This window comes from Scomber japonicus, chromosome 18, assembly GCF_027409825.1.
Source record: "Scomber japonicus isolate fScoJap1 chromosome 18, fScoJap1.pri, whole genome shotgun sequence".
In the NCBI taxonomy this organism is placed as follows: Eukaryota; Metazoa; Chordata; class Actinopteri; order Scombriformes; family Scombridae; genus Scomber; species Scomber japonicus.
Genome location: NC_070595.1, coordinates 5,231,901 through 5,257,268, shown reverse-complemented (window position 1 = coordinate 5,257,268; position 25,368 = coordinate 5,231,901). Strand labels below are relative to the sequence as shown.

Here is a 25,368-nt window from a genome sequence, read left to right as displayed (position 1 = left end):
GAATTACTTTAAAACAAGCAGTATTGGTATTGGTTATCAGCCAAATTCTTATTTTAAATCGGTGCATCCTTATAAAGAGTATAAAAGATAGACAATAAATAAAGAAACAGACAATATCTAAGAAAGACATTCCACACCGATCAGACATGTGCATTCAGGCTATAAGACTGATAGTTCCACAGTCTAGATGAGAACCTGGCAGAACTCAGCTCAGGGTTGGTTAAAGTCAAAATAATACTGTTAGCAGAATCACATAATCTGCATATATATAAGATTTCACATTACAGCAGGTAGTAGGAACAATATTAAACATTTGACTTGAGCAGCAGCCTCATGCTGTCATCATAAGCCACTGTGAGTCTCTGAATGCTGCTTTTTCTGTAGTAATGCCACAGGTGGGCAGTAGTGGGGTACAGACAGCTTTAAAAAGTGGAGTCTTCACAGTCACTGAACACACTACATTTACGCCAACATGTTTGCTTGTGCATATAACTTTCCACACTGTCTGTAAATGTCCTTATCATCTGATAGTTCATTGGTTATGGAATGGCCTAAATATCCAGTCTCTTTACACACATTAAGAGCAGTGCCACACAGAAAAAAAAGAGGAAATTCCAATTTTCTGTCTTCTCTGCTTCTCACTATCATACCCAGAATGAGGTATGGTGATGGTGGTAGCATCATGCTGTGAGGATGCTTCTCTGCAGCAGGTCTTGGAATGCTTGTGAGGGTTGGAGGATGAAACGAACAAAAAGAGAGAAAAAGAGAGAAATCCTGAAAGAAGAACTGATGCAGTCTGCAAGAAATCTGCTAGTAGTAGAAGATTAATTTTCCAAGCATGAAGCCAAAGCGTCACAGTTCAAAACCACAATGAAAGTGTGATAAAGTGGCTGAATCAGAGTCTTAATCTTAATAGTCCTTTTTCAAAGAAAACATTTTGATTTGTTACAGAACTGCTAACATTAACAATGGCTCTGTTCCACTAAATAAAACATATTGTCATGTGATTTAATGATAATGTTATATTGCAGTATATGATCTTTTAATGGCAGAACCCTTTAATCAGTCATTTTAACATTTCATCTGGCTGGATGATTATAAAAACTGTAGATGTGTTTTTGTGTGGGTATTTTTGTTTTGTTGTATCATGTTTGTTGGTTTATGTACGTGACACAATAAATAACCTAACATGACATATGGTTGAAGAAATAAAATAGGATGTATAAATAGAGATGACGATTATGATGGCTGCTCTTCTCATGTTGTCTTATTATTTGCAATAACAGCTATCGACCACTAGATGGAGATATCTATATTTTTATCTAAATGAAAATTTAACATCACTGGTTTGAAATCACATTATCTCACAGCAAACATACATTATTTCGAATAAGACAACGGCTACATCATTACCATTAGCTGCCCACTTTTCTTTGCTCACTACCATTATTATATCAATAGGTGCATATGATATTATCTGCCTATCAAAACGTGTCGCCCAACGTGGGGCTCGAACCCACGACCCTGAGATTAAGAGTCTCATGCTCTACCGACTGAGCTAGCCGGGCGGCTACAATGCCATCTTGTGGTGGTTATGAGTCAGCGTCAAAACATGTATTAAATCGGTTTAGTACATATAGATCTATAATCCTGATCATGTTTGCTGCTGTCTATCGTGTATTTTTTACTTCTTTTTTGACACATAGAAACATCTGTGGACTTTTTCAACCTTAAATCAACAAATGTAAATACTAGCCTAATAATAACAGTAACAGTAACAGCAACAGCAACAACAACAACAATTGTAAAGTCATTTTATGGTACAGATCCTGTCACAAAAATCCTGATCAAACACCCACACATACTTGTCGGTTTTAAGATGACCATCCAGAATCAAAACATTATTTGATCTGTAAATTACATGTTTTAGCTTTTCCGCTGCGGCATTAAATAGGCTAGTCGAACCTTATTAAAAACTGGGACATTAAATCATAAAATTCCAGCTGAACACACTGACTGATGATCGTCAGGATCAATAAACCGATCACAGCTCAGCTATTCTTGAGACATTTTTAAAATTATGAAAGATATATGATGATATGAGTAGCCTACCAGATTTATACAAATGCATAAAGAGAGAGAGATCTACTGTATGTAGCATGGACCGCAAAAACGCATTTTTATTCCGACACCACACAGTCACATCTACAGTAGGCTACATGATGAACACGCACAGGCTTGCTCAGATTAACCCCTCTGATCCAACTCTAACATTCACACACAACAGGCCAAGCCTATTACACTTAAACGCACAGATGAAACTATAGCAAACAACAAAGTACATCCAGTCCAGTCTACAACCAAAACTCATCTTGCTGCCTTGAATCTAAATCAACATCGCGCGCGCGCAAACACACACACACACACACACTCTCTCTCTCTCTCTCTCTCTCTCTCTCTCTCTCTCTCTCTCTCTCTTACACACACACACACACACACACACATACACACACATACACCAACAACAAAACAAGCGCAGTTAAATGAAAAGTAAGCAACACAACAGGCCTACTCCAGCCATACCACAGAAAATGACATGTAGGTTATGTAAAAAAAAAACTGACCTACGTTAGTGGTCCTTGAACCTCCCGAAGTCTGCGTCGCTCATTTTGCTGGATGAATTCCTTTACAACAGCAGTCATGTCTCGGTGTATGTGGCTGCGCCTGCACATCAAGTCATTAAGTGTTGTCTGTGTCATAGTTGAACGCAGGTATGTTTTGATACGGCGAAGTGTTAAAAACAATTTTTTTTTAAAAAGATACGGCGAAGTGTTGAGAAAGATCTTTCAGCTGATGCTGTAGTGACGGGGATCGTGAAAAACAGTTTCAACAGTTTGTGGACTTCTGACTGTAGTTCTTTGGCCACAGGGACAACATTCATTGCTTCACTTATAAGCCTTACTGATGTTTTTTCAGACTTGGTTTGAATCCCTGATGTCTTTATGGTGTCTGGCAACATGCTCAACTGTGCACTTCTTCTGTCTCTTAATTTTCGCAGGTAATGCAGCAAGCGGTTTGGCAGGTGCCCGCCTTTAGCTCGCGACGCTCACACATGACGTAGTTGATAAACAATGCACACTTCAAATCAAAATGCAGCTATCAGTAGGAGTTTTTTATCGGCAGCAGTTGGTGAGAGTAAGTGAAGGTGTGTGGTGACTAGTATTGTTTATAGCTTAGGCTTTTATACATATAAAATAGTTTGTCAAAGTACAAAAGTTATAATGAGCTTGTGTTATTGTCAAAAGGTAGCGCCCAACGTGGGGCTCGAACCCACGACCCTGAGATTAAGAGTCTCATGCTCTACCGACTGAGCTAGCCGGGCTACGTCATACCGTGGATCATGAGGCAATTTAGCTGTTGGGGGCGCTGTGGTATAGTTGTCTTCTTCTAACGTTCTACTTATCTTTCCTTCTTTAAAGACATACTGAAACCTACAGGTTGCGTCTTTAGATAAAATATTGTTTTGAGTTTCGACAGTTTCCTTTATTCATCTTTTTTTCTTTTTTTTTTTGTAAATTCATATTCATCCTAATTTTTAGGCAACAGTTTCCCATATCTGGTCAAACTGTCTGTAGACACATGAAACGAAAAAAATATTATTTATGCCTTATATTTTAATACAGTGATTAAAATTATTTAAAAATATATTTTAATAAAAATACTATAGCTAACACATTTTAGGCCTAGATAATAACAATTGTAGTCATGTATATTAGAATGATTTGCAGGTAGGCTATTTTTAATAAATAAATGAATCCTCTGTTCTTTCCTTTACTAACATGCAGTGTAGTTGCACCTTTATCTCAAACCTTCAAATAATCTTCTTTTCTAATGTGATTTCATGTATTGCTTTTGGATCAGTTGTGGGAGGATGAGACAACCAACCAATCACATTACCGAGAAATAAAACCAGAACGAACCATTGGCTAAGGGAGTACTCCCACGTGTCTCCTGACGTCGCCTGGTTCCTACCAATAACATCCCTGACCACGCCCATTGTCTCTGATCCTCTTTCAGCAGCTTATGAATATTCATCGAGGTCGTACATGTTGGAGTCTGATTGGACAAAAGACGCACGGGGGCAAATGCATTATACTTTTGACACAATTACTCTGATTTTCACCTTTTTAATGGGAAAAACAAAAATTAATATTAATAAAGAACAGGACTATTTGAACCGGACAGTTTTATTATCAGTCTCACAAATGGCGCTCAGACAAAATGTTAGCTTCAACATCCAAATGTAAACAAAATAATCAAGTTTGTCTTTGGCTTCTTTCTTTTTTTTTCAGCTAAGAAAATATTTTATATCTATTAACATCTTTAATTCTCATTATAACCAATAAAATAGACTTTATTATTCTTATAACTTCAGCCTCAAAGTCAAGTATCCCTTTCATTGTAAAGATGTACAGATATCAATTTACCTTGATGAGGGCATTCCACACAGTGCAAAAGTAACATATTGCCTCTTCTGTTAGACACATATACATACTGCTACTACCTGTTTAGTGTCAGAAAGCATCACTATTCCTTTACAATCTTTAAATAAGCTTTACAAGTAGTGTTATGACATTGTTCCAAAAGTAACTTCCTTTTCTTGCTTTGTAACATTTCTAAATGTAAAATGATTCCATCCTGTGCTTGGATTTTCAGATATTTGCTGCAGTAGTGTTTGTTTTTTGTGTCAACTCTTACTTTTTAGAGTGTCCTCAGGGGGGGACACAATGGGACATGATAGGCTCTGTGCATACTGACACAGTCCACTGAAGATAAAACACTTCTACACTGACTAACATATAGTAACATTTTACAGCAAATTCTCAATTTTGGTTGATCCAAAATTAGTAGAAAATGTAATATAACATATATATATGTAATATTTTAGGGGGGGGGGCAGTTCTCTGTGTATAAAACTGTTAAAATGTATTTAACCTTCATGAAATACATAAAGCTATTTTCTGTTGTGAGGGAATGAAGGTAGAGGATCCAGCTCCACCAAAAAAAAAAAAAAGTTAAAAAAACTAGATTGCTACTCACTCTTCCAATAATCTTATTGATTAGTCTCAAAGTGGTGTCTGGTGTCAGCTGGCCTGTTAAATGACATGTCTACATGAGTGCAGCCTAGCGTCACTCTCAAACCACATAAATTAATCATGTCACACACACAATGTAACAAAAATCGCACACAGATCCTATGACTGACTTTTTAAATGCAGCCTGCAGCCCGGCAGCCGTGTGGAACCATCTTCCCTTTAGTTTGTTACTATAAAAAATAGCTTTGGGGACTATAAATGTTCTCTAGGACATCCTTAAGAATCCTATATAATGTGTCTGGTCCAAGTCATTTCAATATGGACCATTTGATCTGCTCCTTTGCTGACTGCAGAACCTGGAAAACACAAACAAAAGAACAAAATATATATGTAAGCATGATGAAATGAAATCAAAGCAGAAAATAAAATATAAGTTAAAAACGACATTTAAATAGATTCCTATAGAAATGAAAAAAATACAGTCAAATGTATTCTAGTGAAGCGGTTCCTTATGATTACTCTGCACATTGATTGTTGGGTGACTTTATAATCATATGAAAACTGATTGACCTTAATATGCTGGCTGAGTTATGGATTTAATGGGAGTGTAATATAATACATTATATTATGTAACTCAGGAACTGTGTTATATTCAAGAGACTGAATGAACCTCCATAGGATTTAAAGCAATATGTGGCATAACTCATAACGTGTCTTCTTTATGAGCTTATTTACAGTTTACTATTAAAATATTGGTCCTTAGTTTTGAGTAAGTTGATGCTAAGCTCAAGTAAGAGAGAAAAAATGAAATATTTCTGTTGTTTTTATGTTATTTAATTTTTGTTGCAGTACCAGATATTAGCCACTAGATGTCAGACTGAGCATATTTTTAGACAACTGAGCAACCATTTCATGCTGCCATGTTGAAGCACAACAGGGATAAGAGCTATAAGATTTACCACATGTTGCTTTATTATAAAGAAAAAACAAACAAAGTATCAAATAACAAGTTTTTAATCACTATTCTCTTCACTCTTATTATATTAACTAGAGGACAGAGTATGTGTTCAGTGTCAGCAGGACAACTTGGCAAATACTTTCTTCAACTTTTATAACATGTTTAAGTGTTTCAACATATTTATGTGAACTATTTAATATTGAACTGCCAAGCTCACAGTCAGTGTGGTCCATATTTAACATGACAGCAGCAGCATTTAACCTCACAGCTGTTTGTGTATTAATTATATTCCATATAATTTTATGATTATGTGTTTGCCTTTTTAAACTTTAACCGTTCAATTTAAAAAAAAGTTTAATATAATATTTATTGTGGATTTCTTTTCCTTTCTTTCTGGGTGTGTATGTGTGGGTGTAAAAAAGTCAGTTAAGGGAAAAGTTAGTTGAATTAGTTAGTTAGTTGTCCTGTGTGTATGTATGTATGCAGACTAATGAATGGTTGATAACAATAGATTAGAGTGGGGGTAAAGGTGGGAATCATTTTAAACTATCAAAGAGGCGAAGATGATATCTCTTTGTTCCCCACAGTCTTGTAATGATCCACCCAAAGTTAGTCTTCAATCAGGACTTCAACAGTGAGGTTGTTGTTCTGCATTTTGACAACAGGGGGCACACTGATCTTACGTAAGATTCACTGCAGGGTTGGCTCCTGGGAAATGCAGTCAGTATCATACAGAACGAATAAGAAGAATGATTTATTGAAGTATATTAGGCAGCTCTGTGTAACACCACCCCTCTGCTATCACTACCCTCCTTTCACTCTATTTTATGTGAAAGTAAATGATTGCTGAGAGCTTGAAATCTCAGTACTTGTAGAGGTCATAGTTGTCTGGAATGCAATCAAGTGCAACTCAAGAACTCTACTTAGGTATAGGCTTGAATATGTCCATTTAATGCCACTTCATATTTCTACTCCACTATAATTTAGAGGCAGATACTTTACTTTTGGTAATTGGCAGCTTTAAAATGACTGTGCAGACTAATATTAAGACACATGATGATCTTATAAAATATGATACACTGTTGTAGATTAAACTACACTGCACTTTTAATGCTTTATGTATATTTTTCTACAGTAGGAGTAGGCTATTTATATTCCAGTATTGCTAGATTCAGTGAGGGATCTGAATACTTCTTCCACTAATGATTAACACACCTCCCTGCAGTGCCATGGCCTCAGGTACACAATACACACAAACCAGGGAGCCCCTGGTTTGTGTGTTTGTGTGAAATACTCCTGCTGCACCAACATGTCAAATGGCAAAGCTTGTTTTAACAGTTCTGGGGGTTGTTAAGTTGATTTGTGTAGTCTTATTAGGAGTTTATCATGATCAAATAACCCGTTTGTGGGATTCCTCTGTTATATTTACACTGTGTGACATGTTTGTGTATTGCCATAGCAACCTATACCACAGGCTGTATGTGTGCCTAATCATAACACTCATACAATCCTGGTATCTGGACTTTAGTGAGAAAAGTCAGAATAAAGTTGATTTGTAGCTGTGGTTTAATGTTTTCTGTCACACCTGCATATACGTATGAGGAAATCATTCAAAATCAATTTCTCTGATCTTTTAATACTTAAAAAATAAACTTTTGACAGTCATTGTTGAGCATATAAGATGGTATGTAACTTGGCAGTAGTAGAGGCTTTGTACAGCAGTGTAGGAATGTTGTGAAGTTAGTAAAGACTTACGTTAGTGGTAAGAGCCAGTTTCTCTGTTATGTGCTGTCAGGGTTAAAGCAACAGATGAAGAAAGGCTTAGAGCATGTGCATAAACACACACACACACACACACACACACACACACACACACACAAACGGTCCTCTACAAGCAAACACAGAAACATGTCTATGCACATATTCATTCCTGCATGCGAGCAGTGAGACATCTCACCAGCTACAGACAGAAGAATATCAGCAAAATGTTCGACATGCAATCGTTCAAGCATGCCATAAAGCTACAGGAGCAGTTCAAGAATGATATTACAGTCAAATAATACGCCGACTTCATGGCAGAGGAGGGATATTCCAACTTGAGACCTGTTAGTGTTGTATGGTGCTTTGAAGCCAAGTTAGCTGTTACCTTCCCCTTAGCATGCGAGGTGGGCTAAAGTGTTAGTATGCAGCCTGCTGAATAGAACCAGCTGATAGATAAAGTGCTACCAATGACTATCACAGAACAGTTAGCTGTCTGCCATGAAGTCTGTGTGTTACTGTGACTTTATCAAGGTTCAAACTGTAAGCTAATGCTATCAGAGAAGCAGCTGTAATGTTGACAGATAGTGTGAACGTACCAGTATGTGTTTGTATACAGTAACAACATATTGAGTGTGTGTGTGTGTGTGTGTGCGTGCGTGCGTGCGTGCGTGTGTGTGTGTGTGTGTGTGTGTGAGTTTATATGTGTATTTGAATGAGAAGTGTGTCATGTGTTGACCTTTTGGGGCAATGTGGGCAGTTTCAATTCTTAACTTCCAGTCCACAGAGACAGCAAAGACACAAGTCGGAGGGTCACTGATGGGTTCATATAACTTCCTCATAAATGTGGAGATCATAAGACCTGACAGTTTCACATCTACCGCAGATACACAATTAAATGCCAATCTGATTCAGTGTCAGAGTTACCGTAGATGTTAGTAAGCTGTTTCTACTGTGAACATTTGCTTACAGGACAGGTGGCTGTATGACCTTTATGCTGACAGAGGGGATTCAAAATGAATCAGCTCTATAGTCAGTGGATTCACACAGAGAGCTCTTGTTAATGCTTTTATTTGATAGCCTCAGCAGAGCCAGGAAACAAAGAAGAGAGAGACGCAACAAAGATCCATAGATGGACTCAAATGGGCTGATACTAGATTTCAAAATCATGACAACCTGAACTAATTAGTGGTTAATGTTGGTCAGATTGCCATTGAAGAAAGTCTCATTAAAAGCCAAGCTGAAATATTTGTTAAAATGCCACTCCCAGAGGGCAATACTAGAGAGAGAGAGAGAGAGAGAGAGAGAGAGAGAGAGAGAGAGAGCGAGAGAGAGAGAGAGTGTGTGTGTGTGTGTGTGTGTGTGTGTTTTACCTGGGCCACACTTTGTTCAGATAATGGATTCTCATCCGCCTGGAAAAGAAAAAAAAAAATGAGGAAAAGATGCAAAATCATGCAAAATAATTTATGCGCACGCACACACACACACACACACACACACACACACACACACACACACACGCACAGTATGGAAGCACAGCACTGCAACAAACAAACAAACCATTAGCATTACATACTGTAGATCAGTGACATTTAAAGCATGTTGGTTAGCAGCTCGGTCAAAACCCAACTCTTATTAAAATGTTTTACACAACAGAACACATACATGCTCAGTGTGTGTAAAGGATCAATGACTCAGTGATTATTTGGCCAGTTGGTGATATTTCTGTCTGTCAATCCTTCTGTCAATCATTCTCACCAGCTCAGTGATGGAGCATGGTGTTAATCAAGGAGTGATTGCCCTTGCAGGATTGCCAGATAGAAAGGTCAAGTATACTTTATCTTAAAGCAGTATATTCACCTGTTCACTATTTGTGTTTCTTAAATTCTGCTGTAAAATTGTCTTTATTTCTTTTGTCATTTGTGTCATTTGCAGACTGACTATAAGCCATGTCAGAGACTATACTGCTCCAGCTCTGGTGGTCCCCTTAAATCTAGCAGTGGTGGAAGAAGTAAAACTACTACTAGCAGTACAACGATGTAAAAATATATTATCAAAAATATAAGAAATATATATATTACATTATAGACAAATGCTCTGCTTTCATACTCTTATTTAAGTCAAAGTACTGGTATAAGAATTAGCAATAAAATATGCCGTAAGTATAAAGAGTGCAGCATGAAAATGATGTCACTGGATTATTACTGATACATTCATGTATAGGGAACATTCTACCATTAAGTGAACTACTTTATTTACAGGTGGGTTGTTTAATCTTTTATTATGATGATGATGATGATAATGATGATGATTATTATTATAATAGTAGTAGTATGATTAGAAAAAAATAATTATATGATAATAATAATAATAATAATAATAATAATAATAATAATATGATGATGATGATGATGATGATGATGATGATGATGATGATGATGAGGATGATGATGATGAGCTTATAAAATATGATACATTGATTTAAATTAAATTAAAATTACCCAACTGAATATAGAATAGTTGTTGTGCATTATGACTATATTTTTCTAGTATATTTCTAGGATATTTACATTTAATGATAATAATGTTAATAATCATAATGATGATACCACTACTACTAATAATAATAATACTAAATCTGTTTTATTAATCATGTATTTTGTATGTAAAATCTTAATTTGCTAGTATCTACAACTGTGACACTGATGTTGCCTCTGAATTGCACCAAAGTACAAGTCAACAGTACTATTTAATTGAATTTGGAAATACTTAAGTAAAATATTTAAAGTTGCACTTAAGTGTTGAGTAACTTTCCACCACTGAAAACCAGCAGTATACTCCAGTCAAAACTGGATATGCTGTGTTCATTCACTGCATGTATTCAGGTCTGTTCTTCTATTGGCTGCTCTTTGGTGCCAGCTGATGTCACACATCAACCAGTGTCAGAAAGCCAGCTGAGCATGCCTCTCACCAGTAGACATGCAAACAGATTTTTAAAAAGCATAATAAGTCACAAACTTTTGGTTGATTTAATAAACAGGTTGAATCATATGTATCGTTGTGTGAAAGGTGAAATGAATACTTTTCAAAACAGAGCCATAATTCTGTTAAGTGAGAGGTCAAAGGTCAGATGGTACAAAATGAAGACGCCGAGAGGGAAACTGAGCCATTGAGGTTTGTTAAAAGAACATGGGAATGACTTCTGACCCTTGACATTCTCCTGACCTTCTGTTGGGTTAATAGTAAACAAAGTGCTTCATCATGTTAGTTTGGCACAGGTCAATGCTGGTATGAGTTTGAGATTTAAAGGATAAGTCCGTGACATTCTATATTTTTCTTGGCTAAATCCCACACAGAGTTCTGCTACAGGAAATACTCTCTAGAGCACCAAATGTGTATTAATCCACCTCTGAAAATAGTCCCCGACAAATAAATCATTTTTCCTCCTGATTGAGTAACATTTATTAAACACTACAGTGCCCAGCTGTTTTTAGAAATGACTGAGCCTTTTAAAGTCACAGCAGGGTTGAGACATTTGAAAGTATTGAGAGATTTTTTTGACAATTTGAAAATGTCTTATCCTTTAAACCCCTGTTAGTCAGCGTGCTCTCTCACCATGCATATACCTCATCTGTCTGGCCCATTCCTCCTTCTTCCCCTTCCTGTCTGTCTCACTCTCATTCATTCATCCTCTCTTTCCACTTGACTATATCTCTCTTTAACTCTCTCTTTCTCTTTCTCTCACCCTCTGACTGTCTGTCTGTCTACAGCAGCTGGTTCCTGTCTGTTTGGCCCTCTAGGTTACCGGTGATGTAATCAAACAGGACGAAGCCATAGGCTGGCTCTGACATTAGCTGACACCAATCAGGAGAAGAGAGACAGGGAGAAGGAGAGAAAGGTAAAGCAGGTAAGAGCAGGCAAGGGGCCAATGAGAAAAGCTGTGGGAGGCTACAGTATGAATCATTCTGAACAGGCCAAACAACTGCTGTCAATTTTTTTTCAGAATATGACATTTGATTTTTCCAATGATTGAAATCAGTAAATAAATTGATATGATTGGTAGTTGTAACAGATCATACTCTTACCCTGTAGTTGACTTTCTGTAAGACCTGCGCAGGGTCACTCTCCAGGATCACCCTAGCAACAAGACAAAAGCAGCCAATCAGAACTGAGTACAGCACTGTGCTTTTATTACATAAACAGACATTGCAATTATTTTACCAGCCGACAGGTTAAAACACATAAGTCAAACTGTTTGAAGGTTTGTGTCTGGTGCTTGAGTTAGAATTAAGTTAGTGTATATTAGTCTTGTGCTGTACTTATACTTAATATTCTGAGAACAAAAGTGTGTTCACACTGAGAATGGGTAATTGCAGTGAATTATAAGTATCCGGAGGGTGCTCTCTAGTTGGCCAAAAAACTGAGTGTGTAACTATGTTCTCGCTCTCAACAGTCGCCATCTTGAGTGAGGGCGCTTTCTCACCACTAGTTCAATTATTTGGTCCGTACCATAGACTGGTTGCGAGGGCTGGATCTCGAGGACATTGGTCAATCAACCTGTCAATCACGACCTAGCCACGCCCCAATGCATACCCTGCTTTATCGTCAAATATAAAATCAGGGAGGCCAAAATTTCACAAATGAACATCATACTGCATTGAAGAAGGCTTTAAACTAGCGATTGAGACCATAAACACATTTTGAAAACGTTATTGAGGTTAGAAATCAAGTGAGAAATTGGTGAATTCGCCATTGACTTGTATAGAGACGGAAGTCCTTTTGAACACAAAACGGTCGCCTTTTGATAGAATGCAGCTCTAAGTTACTTCCGCGTTGGCCTCATTTCAGAGGACCGGAACCCCCGCCTGGTCCGTACCAGGCAGTAAAATTGTTACTATGTAGCATCCAAGTGCGATTGATGCTTTCACACCAACGAAAACGAACCAAACTAAGAGCTTTTGGTCCGAATGGACTGTTTAGTGCGCACCAACTGCTGTTGGTGTGAAAGCACCCTAAGTAGTGGAAAGGGAGTGACCACTGTTCAAACAGGAAATGGTGGCTGAGTACATTGTAACTATGGTGAACATCACCGCATTATACAAATGTAAATTATACGTGTGTTTTTTGCACTAAGCACCACTATACTGTTGTCAAAATGACAACGCGAATGCTAACACTAGCTTCCTAAGTGTCATTTTCCATATGTGCACACCTGCCATGCTTGATTTGAGACAACACTAACCTGTTGAAATTTGAGCCCTGCAGAAGAAAGTTCAGAGTGTACACAAGTGTACTAACAGAAGTATGAGATTTGAGACACAAAATTGATCTCTAAATAGCTCTTAACAGTATTTCTTTACCCCATTCATCATTCTTACCCTCCATCAATGATTTCGTCCACAACAAGGAAGACTCCTTCCATGTTGTCTAGTAAACACCTGCGCTCCACATTCTTCCTACAGGAAAAACACAACAATTAGCCAATTAGCAGAAACAGTTAGCATTAACATTAGCATTGGCAAAAACAGTTGCCTGGTGCAGATTGAGACACCCTCTTTAAATTAAGAGGGTGTCTCAAGGTTGATGACATCAGTGAGACTTAATTTTAAAAATTAAGATATGAACCATAAAACTGAAACGGTTAGCTGGAAGATGCTAACATGCAGCATGCAACTAAGGGGAACCGTGTTGGGTCATAATTCTCTATGGATTCATCACCTGTCACATGACACATATACACACAACACACAGTCATTTGACCTGTTGTTCGGATAACATTATTTATTAATGCAGCTGTTACAGTATTGCATTTACTGGACCTCTCAAGTCTCATGCATTGACCGTGAGACACACGCATTTCAAGCAGTTCACACGCTCACACCTGTCATTTCTCACGCTGAGAAGTGATAGAGCCCACCGCACAGAAGTTAATATATTATATACAGAAATGAACATTGAGGCATTCATAGCTGTCCTGAGTTAGCGACCTACCAGCCAATCAGAAAATAGTACTTCTTGTTGCTGGGTAAATTCGGAAAATAACCCTACCCCCCCAAAAAAGTGTAAATCTAAACATTTCTTTTTAAGTGGATGATGTGATGCATGAAATGAGCAGTTTAAATGTGTAAATGTGTCCTTTGTCCACATCTCTCTTGATTCAAATTCAACTTAATATTTAAATCAAAATGAACTAGGTCTAATTAGCAGCACAAAACTAGTTGTATTGTCAAAGCGTTAAAAAAGAATGCACAAAGCCAGGATAGAAAACAATAATTAATATTCAAGTTTAAAATTGATTTTGTACTCTAGTCTAAAATCTGGATATTAACATATTGCACAATGCAACTTAGAATAGCCTGTAATCTTTCATACTGTATTATAATATAATCTCTTCATGCCTCTATTGCTCACACTCTGCATCACTACTGCATCAGTTCCCATAGCAACTACATCAGCCACTGATTGGCCGGTAATGTTGCAGGCAATGGTGAGGGATCCTGGTGTGTAACATGCATGCACAAACACACACAGGCTGAAACACACATACACACACACACACAGACATCTTTGCAAACTAATCTTGGTGCTTGAATAAATATCTAAAAATGAGAACTGAGTGTCACTTTGGCATCATTCAGCTCCCTTGTTTTTCAAATATTAATTTGCATATTAAATCAGGTAAAACACACACACACACACACACACACACACACACACACACACACACCACACACACACACACACACACACACACACACACACACACACACACACACACACACACACACACACACACTCCTGTTAATTTTTACATCAAATTCAACACAGAGACTTATTATCGCCCCAAGAGGCTCTGGTGAAGAGATGGCAGTGTTAGAATGGAGAAGTGATGTTGCTCACATCACAATCACAATGGTGGATGTGGATGGAGTAAAGACTGTGAACATTTTCTTGCAACATGACTGGAGCTGCAGACACCACAGAGAATGTTTCTTTTAGAAGCACACAACATGAATAATCCCTTTGTTAATTAACAATCACTCATGTTTTCAGATTTTTTTCAGTACCTACCTGAGAATCTGACTAAGAGAGTCAAACAGGCAGTTCAGAACTGACATCAGCATCAGCTAAAGAGAGGAAAAATGGAAGAAAAAAAAACAAGAAATAAGGGCAATTTTGAGATATACTTGATTTTAAAAGAGCAATAATTAGTTTTTATAGGCACTTGGGAACTCTACAACAAGCTAAAAATCACACACATTTGTTCTGACCTGAATTAGTTCAGCTTTAATCATTTGAAGCTGCTTAGTAGTATTTTCTGCACTACCGCTATCTCTTTTTGCTATATTTAGCATCAGTGTCAGGCTACTTGAAGTCACATTTTCAATCCCACTAATGTCATGTAGCGAGGTCTCTCTTCAGGCTCTGGGGAAAATCTCTCTCTCTCAAAAAAAAAAAAAAAAATACTAGGATAACAGCACCTTCAGAATCCCCACGCAGCCTTTTGACTGCCTGAAGCTACCTCCAATTGTTTGTTGGATGCGTAAAAACAAGAAAATCTCCAGACCTCTACACTGTTAAACAAAAATCCCTTCACATACCCTTAATGAGAGACATCCGTTTGTCCATTCATTTAAAAAGTTGAAACCTTAATGCCTTAAAAACACCTTTATTTCAAAAGCACTTAACAAATTAAAGGACCAGTGTGTAGGATTTAGTGGCACCTAGTGGGGAGATTGCAGACTGCAACCAACTGAATATCCCTCCCCTCTCCTTCCAAGTGTGTAGGGGAACCTAGATTGGCAACAAAAATCATATTATGTCTTTGTAGATATAAAGGTTCATTCTATGACAACATTCTAACAAAAACACAGCGATTCTGCTTTTCAGGCAATTATACAGTAATTAAAACATATTTATGATTATTATGTTCCATTACCGCCAAAATAAACCCCCCTAAATTTCACACACTGGTCCTTAAAAAAACACATCAGTGCTCTTTTATTACCATAAACACGGGAAATGCAGTTTATTGTGACTCAATCCCATATGCACCATCTGGCTGCACCAAATGTGTATTCATCCACCACTCAAAATAGTCCCTTACAAATGAAACGTTTAATCCTGTTTGAAAAGTTGATGCTAAGAACTAGTGTCCAGATGTTTTAGGAAATGAGTGAGCCTTTTTTTTTTATAATGAACTATATAATTGTGAGCTGTTTTCTCAAGATTTCACATCAACAGTACCAATAGGTTTGAGTCTGAGGGACACATACTGAGTAAGGATATCAAAAAGTATTGAGAGAAGAACTAATGCATTGTTGTTTTTAGACTTTTCGTGGGATTTGTTGACAATAAGCCTTATCCTTTAAGTCTAAAACCTTACTATAGGGTTGTTGGGCAAATCTCCGTCAGCTCCAGGGGGCCCCATCCTGGAAATGAACATGATATACGACCTTCTTGCAAAGCTTAAGAGGGTGTCTCAAATCATTTTAATCTTCCTTTTATTATTTTCTGTTAACAGGAACAATATATTGTTTTGGCAGAGACCCTACCTCATTCTCCTGAGCACTTCCCACCACGTAGAAGAAGAGATCTATACTGCTCTTGTAGACGATGGTCATGCCCTCCAGGAACGCTATCTCATCTACAGAGAGGAGGAGAGAGGAGAGAGGGATGGGTGAGAGACGAAAACTAGGACAGGAAAATAGATTTAATACAACAGCAGCCAATAAAAATACAGAGATGCATGAATAGCAGGCTTTTTTTGATCATTTAGGTAGGCTAGGGGAGGAGAAAAGAGGAAAAGGATGAAGAAGTAAAATGACGAAAGAGGGAGGGTCGAGGAACAGAGGGAGCAATAGGATACATTAAGAAAGGGAAGAGCAGGATAAAGGGATGATGAGGTGGGAGGGAAGGTGAGGGGGATATAGCATGTCAGGGGAGAAGAAAGAGAAGAAAAAGAGGAATGAAGGAGGAGTTTAGAACAAAAGGAGGAATATACTGGGTTGGTGATAAGGAGGCCGGGGGCAGAGACTCAGGTATCAGCTGGGTGAAACTGTTCCGACTTAAAACTTTTCTGCCCTGAAAATGAAACTTCTGCAGGACCACGAAAATCAGCAGACAGTTTTGACCGATGTTTCATTGGTTTAAAAGTCATAGAAAACACAATTTTGATAGAATTTCAAGCCTCACGCCAACATTGTACCATCGTGGTTTAGCTCCACAGTGGAAACAAGGGTAATGTAAAAACTGCTTCGGGCTGGTATCACGTACAAGTGTTGGGCTATGAGACAGAAGAATAAGAAACAGATGACATTGGAGATGTGTGTGAGCATGAGCGTTCGGTAGAATACACAGGGTGATACTTACTGTCTGCTTTGTGGGTCTTGTTGAAAACGTTCCTCTCAAAGTTCTTCTGCTCCTTCATGGAGGGGTAAAGCTCAGAGTCGTAGTACTGAAACAGACAAGACACATGGACATGGAGCTAATTCAGTGAAACGGTGAATGAGCTTCAGGGCTAAAAATACTAGGTTGAAAGAATAAGCCAGAATTGCTGAGAGTTAGATAAGAAGTTTGACACCAGTCCCACATGTGTCCTTTAAATATAAAGCTAAATCCAGCAGCTGGTTAGTGTAGCTTAGCACAAAGACTGGAAATGAATGGAAACAGCTAGCCTGGCTCTGTCCAATGATAACCAAATCAACTTGCAGCACCTGTGAATTGTTGCCAGGCGACTAGCAGAGGAGACTCCAGGAAGTAACTAGCCCTGGCAAAGAAACTGTCAAGCACTTAACAGATTTGTTGTTTTTGCATTTCAATTTTCAGATTAAACAAACTAGATGTGCTAGTTTGTGAGATTTACAGGTGCAGGAAGGCCAACTTTGTTAACTGTTGTAGGCAACACAACATCTGTACATTACATCCATTATATTAAGTGATATGTAAACATCATTATTGGTGAAACTTTATCTAACAAGTTACGAATTATATCTTAATCTCATTAAATGTAGAATTTTAGTTGGCTTTTCAATCTGTAATGCAAAATTGTGTTAAGTTAAAAAGCAAGATCAATATACATGAAGATTTTGTGATTTTGGGGAGGTTTGTGTTTATCTGTTGTGTTCATGGAACATTTATGGAAGTGCTGAAAGGTGACGGAAGCCCATATACCCTATTGTATATAGCAATAGTTAATTAATTAGAAAAAGTGGCTTTATGGTGCCTTCTTATTTGGCGTGAAATGTATCTGGACAGCATGAGACAGAGCCTGAAAGTGTCTTACGTAAATATCTGTATTTCCAAAAATGTCAAACTATTCCACTATGAAAAATTGTAAAACCTGTTACAGGACTTTTACAATTATAAATAGGAAGAAAACAATGAAGTCTGCTGATGGAATGCACTTTTGGGTAAATGTGACTGGTAAATTACCTGACTTTTTAAACTACGTATTAAATTAAGTGAATTGTAACTTTGGATAATGTGATATAAAGGTGATCTGTTGTTAAATTACTGGTGTAGTCTTGAACATACCTTTGATAGAAGTCTGTTGCCATCATTGTCAAGAATGAAAACAGCTTTCACTGTGTAGAGAGAAGGTTCCTGCAACAATGAACAGAAAGAACATCTTAAATATTTCAGCTTTGCTGAGTCACCTCAGGAAAACATCTGGGATGGGACAAGTCTGCTTCATACAGCACGGCCATTCCTCCCACACCTGGCCAACATGTTGTATCAACCTTTATCATCCAGATAAAGCATTCTTTTCCAGCAACACCCTGCTTTACATTCCCTCTCCCTGCCCAGTCCAACCAGTTTCTACACATGACCCTAGGCTACGTTCACGGGTCGTTTCATCTCTGAAAAGTTTGTGCTTTAGTTCTGGTTGGTCACACACTTTTCCAGATGAAATCACAAAAGAACTTTCCATTGCCCCAAAAAGACTCCTCTATCCATAATCCGTCCATCTGTTGATCCATGCGAAGAGGTTTCTGATCCGGGACAAAGTTCTGTTATGCACTGACTAGCATAGATTCACAGTCAGAGTGTATCACAGAACTTAGAACAGGAACTTACAACATCTGCTGTCCTTGCATCGCCAGTGTTACGTGAGGGGAAGGATGAAGATAATGATCAGGAGGAAGATAGATGGATCAATCCACCAACATGCTGAGGCTGATGGGAATGCCTTTAGTGCATGAATCAAACTATTGGGTTAACTGACATTTTAAACTGATGATGGTGCTAGATCATAAGTTGGGAGATCACTTAAATGATTGGGATTCATTCTCTGGAAACCATCAATGTCTGAACCAAATGTTGTGTCTATCCATTTAATAGCTGCTCAGACATTTCACTGGGAAACTGAAACTTTGAACTATTGGTGGCGCTAAATGAAGGCTCAACAAAGACAATCGAATATCTGTACCAAATTTCATGATAATCCATCCAATATCAGTGGTGACATTTCAGTCTGGACCAAAGTGGTCCGTCCCTAGAGCCACACCGCTTGGTGGCTAAAAATATCAGTAATCCTCCTCATATGTGCAATATATTTAAAGGTCAAAACTTCAGCCAGTCCACTTTGATGAAACCTTGAAATAATTTCTCTTTTCAGTGACTGGCAAAACAGTCTTTTTCATCATCCTCTCAGCACAGCAGGGCTTACTTGTTATTTAGGAAACCGGCGCATTGCTTGTGGATCAGAGGAGGAGCCCAATCATCTCACTGACTGACACCTAATTTTCATAGTCAAAGTTGTCAGTAATAAAAGGCAGATAGAGCTTGCCGGTTGGCATTCCTGCTGGTAGGCCCACTGAATATAATGATGTGCTGACCTGGATTTATTCTGCACCAGCTATATGTAAATCCCTTACTCAATATGGATGAAAATCAGCTCCATGGCATCTGGGAAAACTGATATATGGTATGATTGATCGCTCCAGAACACCTACTAAACTGACCTTGTTGTAAGATAACTTTGTCAAACACTAACTAGATTTGAGCTAGGGATGTGTTTTGCTAGTAAATAGCAAACAGAAAGTTACTGTATCATCACAAACTATAACATAACTTCCATATGTAATGATTTAATGGGGCCAAAGTTATACATTCAACTTAACTGACAATGTGTGTTTCAGAGTTATTGACATAATATTTTCCCAATTTGAAGTATATTGTGCTATCATGTGGAATGTATATTCATGGTAATGCTAACATTTTAGGCACATCTTGCTAAAACGTTACAAAGTTAGTTAATTAAAGGTACCTTGTATAGTTTTTGACCACCAGTAGTGGTATAGAGCAATGTTTTTTATGAGCAAATGGCACCGATTTCACACTATATAGCTAATCAACACTGATAATGTGCCAAGAAAGGCAATGAAGAAGACTGCAAGCTAGCAAGCATGGGTGCAAACAATGCAAGCAGTGTAGTCAATATGAATATGAAAGAACTAGTATGTGTGATGCAACACGTTTTTCATTTATTGATGCGCAAATCTTCACACAGGAAATTCTCACATAATAGAGGAAGTTTTGAAGATGAAGTAACAGCTACAGATTCTTTGTCCTTTACAGAACAGAAGGTTTTACACATTAAACCAAATTTAGAAAATTAGGAATAACTCAAGAAGATCAGTAGATGTTGTCTTTCCTGTCCATGAAAGGCAGACCTTTCCTTTTTTAGAGGTAAGTGTTCCCTGCAAAATGATATTAATATTCAAAATTGGCTGTCTGGTCTTAACATAATGGAAGATTTTCACTAGTGTGCGTGCTTATAATTAGGTCATGGATGCAGACAAAAGCAGACGACCAATTTAGATGTCTGGAAAGTTTTCCCCTCACTAAAAACACATAAAAACAATGTAGCCTCTTACTATTTGGACTTGACATTTGTCTAAACAGCAATTTTGATTTACTTTTTAACATTGTGGAGACCAGATATGCAAACAGGACATTATAGACATATAGCTGATGCTGCAATACTGAGTAATTGACAGTGATTACGACCTGTTTCAGGTCAGTTTCTTTAACAATGACCTTCATGAAAGCATATTTAATGATGCAAAAAAGACTTTTATAACTATCACTTTTATTAGCATCTGTTTTGCTAAACAGAACCAGACCGCAAACAGTCATTCTATTGTTTAAAAAGCCTATAAACTAGAGGAGAGCCTTATTTTTCAATGGAATAAACCAGCATTAAAACACTTTATGAGCTGAAAGCTGAAAAGTCTAAATTTGGCACAGGCTTTGATGTAACAAAATATAACCAAAAGATTAAGGGGATAACACAGGGAGAGGGCGTTTTTCTACCAGAACAAATGTAGCAAAGTGTCTTAACTTCGGCAAACACATGGACAAATTACATTTCCATCCAACTAACTAATTGTTTTTATGAGTGTTTCGAATTTGCGTATTGAAGAAAAAAACCCCGAGTGGAAGCACTGGAAATGTTTTACACTTAGCTGAGGTGAAAATGATGTATTGACAAAATGCAACTGAGACATACTTATTGAATAAATGATGATGTACATGAAACATATGGATGTAGACATCGTTCCTCAAATAAATACATGAAACTAACACAACTATCATATTTCCATCATTTGAGGTTTGACTGGTACTTTAACTTTTTTTTTTTTTTACTGCGTCTTCTTCCTCTGTACGGGTTTTAAAGAACTGATGAATAAGCACCACAAACTCTTTATCTCAGTATTTGTGAAACGCTAGTGAATGGGAACACGCCTTAATTTGCACTTTTAGCTAAACTTCTGTCAATTCTGTTACAATTTCTGCTACATTTGCATGGAAACTTGGCTTATGCGACGTGTCAAATTTCCATTTGAATATTAGAATATACAAATACAGCCTCTTGGCAATGTTCTGATCAAACTTGAAGACACACAACAGGAAATGTACCAGCAATACTGTTGTTGAAAAAATTGTCTAATAGTACAAAGCTCATACAGATATCTGGATCCACTCAACATATGAGAAGTAGCAGAGGGATAGCATGTGGATTCTTCAGTTTATTACATTTTTATACAGTTTTGAATGCGTTTTTCTCTTAAAGTTAACTTATTTTTTGATCATTATACTTATTTGCATGATGATGACCAACCTATTTATAACATCACTGATCCAAAAGCAGCAGACTGTCATTGAAGTTTGAAAAAATAACCCCTGATGATGTCATTGGGGTTATCTCTACTTATATGCTTACAAATTGATATCAGACAGCCTGCATTGCAAAGTAAGGGTGTAGACTTCAAAGACAAGGGCATTTACCAGAGAGGTAAGAGTCTAACAAAGGACACCGTGGGAACGCCCTGATCACATTCACACATTTAAACACATCCACACTTGAAGTCTGATCTGTTGGCCAATGAGTAGCTGAACTGGAGCGGTTGGGGTTAAGTGTCTTGCTTAAGGGCACCTCAGTAGTGGTAATGAGGGAGGGACAAATTCTACCTCTTCATTTTCCCCACCCAGAATGATCCTACCAATCCAGCGACTGAACCAAAGGCCTTCCAGTTACAAGATCAGGTCTTTAACCTTAAGGCCAGCACTGCTATTGAGCTGCATCATGGGAATTGTAGGATCTGGTGTTTTTGGAAGTTAAGCCACACTGGAGAGTTAAAGATAAGATATATTTCGGCTTCTGCTACACGGATTTTAACCGTTCTTTTTTAGTAGTAGTCTCTAACAAGCTCTCGAACTTTATGGAAGAACATTACTAAAAAGTTTGAAATACACTTTAAGCGATATTTTTAATGTAGGCCTTCTACTTAAAATGAAGTAATTTTACAGTACAGAGAAAGCAGGACAAGTTGTACCCTTTATGATGTTTGGCTCCCATAATTGGATTATTACTAGTCATACATTAATATGTGTGTATTTTATCATTGTTGGTGAATTTTAACTGCTTAATATCAGTGCTGGGAATAAGGACTTAGATCTAATGATGTTACACGTTAAATGTAACTTAAGTAAATGTAAAGTAAATATTTAAGTATGAGAAGTACTTCACTCCTATAGAGTGTTAGATTCTATTACAGTGTGTAATTATTGTTAATGATGTGTAGAATTTTAATGTTGTAGTTGGTGGAGGTGGAGCTAATTGTGACAACTGCTGGTTAGTTTAACATTTATAAGGTGATCACAAATGTTGTATGCCTACTATTGATTTGTGAAGCAACTCACTAGTGGAATAGAAGGAGCATCAGATGGAATAATTCAAGTAAACCACAAGTAGAGTAATTAGGCTATATTTAGATACTTTTCCACTGCTGAGAAAGAGTGAAAAATATAGCTAAATGACATAATGAGTGACAAATTTAAAAGTCAGGAAAACTGGAGATCAAAGAGTGAGTGATTGAGAAAGAGGTTAAATAAATGGTGCGCAAGGCAAACGAGAGAGAGAGAGAGAGAGAGAGAGAGAGAGAGAGAGAGAGAGAGAACGGTGGACGTGGCACCTACTCTGCTCTACACGTCAACCGATCTGTGCACACATGCTGAACACAAGCACACATTTAAACACCCCATACCCGCTTTAACCAAATACCACACACTCCACTACTTATCCTAATGCGTGTTAAAGACAGGATTGAGTCTCCTCGCTGTATTTAATGTAGCGGTGATCCACGCAGGAACCGAAGCTTTGGCTTATAGTAGGACTACTGTCCTGTTGCGCTCTGCACTGGACTCTGCGTGGGTAAAGTGGGTAACAGCTGTGGCTCAACCGGTGTATTGTAATGGAGTTAACTTAACACCTTCCTAAGTTGCTCGCATTGTAACTAGAACAGATCATCTGTACTATTTTTACACGCAAGAATGGAAGGGGAGGGGGAAAAAGTGTGTGTGTGTTTTTTTTTTAAAAACGCTCTGTCTGGCTGCATGTGAAACACTGTCAGATCAGGCCTGCGCGTTCACAGTCACATAACATGACGACAGCTGACAGGAGTCCAACTCACAAACAGTAAAACAGCATGAAAGAATAAATAAAAAGGTGTTTCTGATTTATCAATAATCTGCAATCTGCGATCAACCACCCCCCCCCCCACCACCCCACTCCATCCCTCCCTCCCCCTCTCCCTCCCCTTCTCTCCCGTATTGCCCACCACACAAACTGCCATAATGCAACAAATGTCCAGCACGCTGACGCAAAAAAAACCCCAAAACATTTTTTTAAATTCTATAAACTGCCTTGCACATTAACACCTCAGCTGCTCTAAATCAAAAGCGCGTTCCCTGAGTCTGGTTAAAACGGAGAGGCTCACCATAGACGTGGAGTCCATCGCTGCTGCCTCCTGCCGCCGTGCTCGCTCGGTGTGTTGACGTGGACAGCTCTGAGCTGTCACACCGAGCTCACTGCTTCTCTTTTTTTTTTCTTTTTTTTTTACGGAGCCGCCCGGGCGCGCTCCCGCTCCCGCAGCAGCCAACCGGATAGAATCACAGGAGCGCAGAGCCCACAGCAGAGCGCGCTCCCGACACTTCTCCGCCTCTAGCTCTGACAATAAACTCACTGTGCTTCCTCAGAATCCAGCGCATTTACAATTTACTGAGATTACAAGTGTTGTATAACCGTCATATATCATATATACAATATGCAATGTTATAGCCTCTATGTTTATATTTTATATGTTTACAGTGTTAAAGAATACGTCATAAATCCTGATGGGATAGCTATAACACACAGGCCCAAATCAGACACATTGTTGCGTTGGGTGACATGTTCCTTCATTATGGGGCATACAGTCTATGCTTTCAATCCCACATAAATGCTAACTAGCATGTATTAATCCACCGCTGAAAATAGTCCCTAACAAATGCACTGTTTCCTCTTGTTAGAGTACTGTTTAAGAACTACAGGGCTCCAGGTTTTTTAAGGAAATGACTGAGCTTTTATCTTTTATCTAGTCTTTATCTACTAGCTAGTGTCCTCAAAAATTACACATTGTAATGAAAAAAGTAGTGTCCATGGCATGCGCATGCACACTTCCACACAATCTCACAATGCAATGCTCCACATGTTTAAGATGTGAGGAGTACCGTCACATAGAGCTGATGGTGATAACACAAAATTATGACAATTAGTGTCCAAAATCTTGATTTGGTGATCTCTACTGAGTGAACTATTTAATGTCTATTATATAGAGAGAAGTGAATAAGGGAGTGATTTTGGACACAGCCTACATCTTCAATAGGAGACATTGGGTTTGGGCAGACATTATTGAGAGCTATGCATTGTTTGTTTGGGTAAAAATAAAGCAGACTCATCCTTTATATGAAAAATATGTTCAGTAGCGTGCAAAGACTGTCTAAGGAAGGGAGGCACCTCTACCAGGGTTTTGGTTTTGGATAGGTTTAGGGCAAGGACGTCCAAACTATTCCATAACGGGCTATAATGTGGCTGCAGGTTTTCATTCCAACCAAGCAGGAGCACACCAGGCTTGACTCATTTAATCAACTGATCTCAGGCTTCAGTCAGTTGATTGGTTGAATCATGTGCTCTTGACTAGTGGGAATAAAAACTTGCAGGCACATGGC

At 38.1% G+C, this 25,368-nt stretch overlaps 2 protein-coding genes and 2 non-coding genes across 5 annotated transcripts in view; 1 reads left to right on the top strand and 3 right to left on the bottom strand.

The window, feature by feature from the left end:
- Positions 1-25,368, top strand: part of LOC128379480 (NACHT, LRR and PYD domains-containing protein 3-like) — a 163,609-nt gene that overhangs the window by 82,082 nt on the left and 56,159 nt on the right. The window lies entirely within an intron of this gene.
- Positions 1,496-1,568, bottom strand: trnak-cuu (transfer RNA lysine (anticodon CUU)). Its single transcript has one exon. It is a non-coding gene; the product is annotated as a tRNA-Lys (tRNA).
- On the bottom strand, positions 3,310-3,382 carry trnak-cuu (transfer RNA lysine (anticodon CUU)). The gene has a single exon. It is a non-coding gene; the product is annotated as a tRNA-Lys (tRNA).
- copz2 (COPI coat complex subunit zeta 2) lies at positions 4,232-24,166 on the bottom strand. Of its 2 annotated transcripts, XM_053339145.1 has the most exons (10): positions 24,099-24,166; positions 18,349-18,417; positions 17,185-17,269; positions 16,368-16,459; positions 14,884-14,939; positions 13,191-13,268; positions 11,898-11,949; positions 9,186-9,224; positions 7,810-7,842; positions 4,232-5,452 (listed from the first exon to the last, which is right to left on the bottom strand). In XM_053339145.1, exons 1-10 carry the CDS (start codon positions 24,114-24,116, stop codon positions 5,405-5,407), a joined length of 570 nt encoding a protein of 189 aa, XP_053195120.1. In that variant the 5' UTR covers positions 24,117-24,166; the 3' UTR covers positions 4,232-5,404. The 2 variants fall into 2 exon arrangements, with proteins under 2 accessions (XP_053195120.1, XP_053195121.1); XM_053339146.1 differs by lacking the exon at positions 7,810-7,842.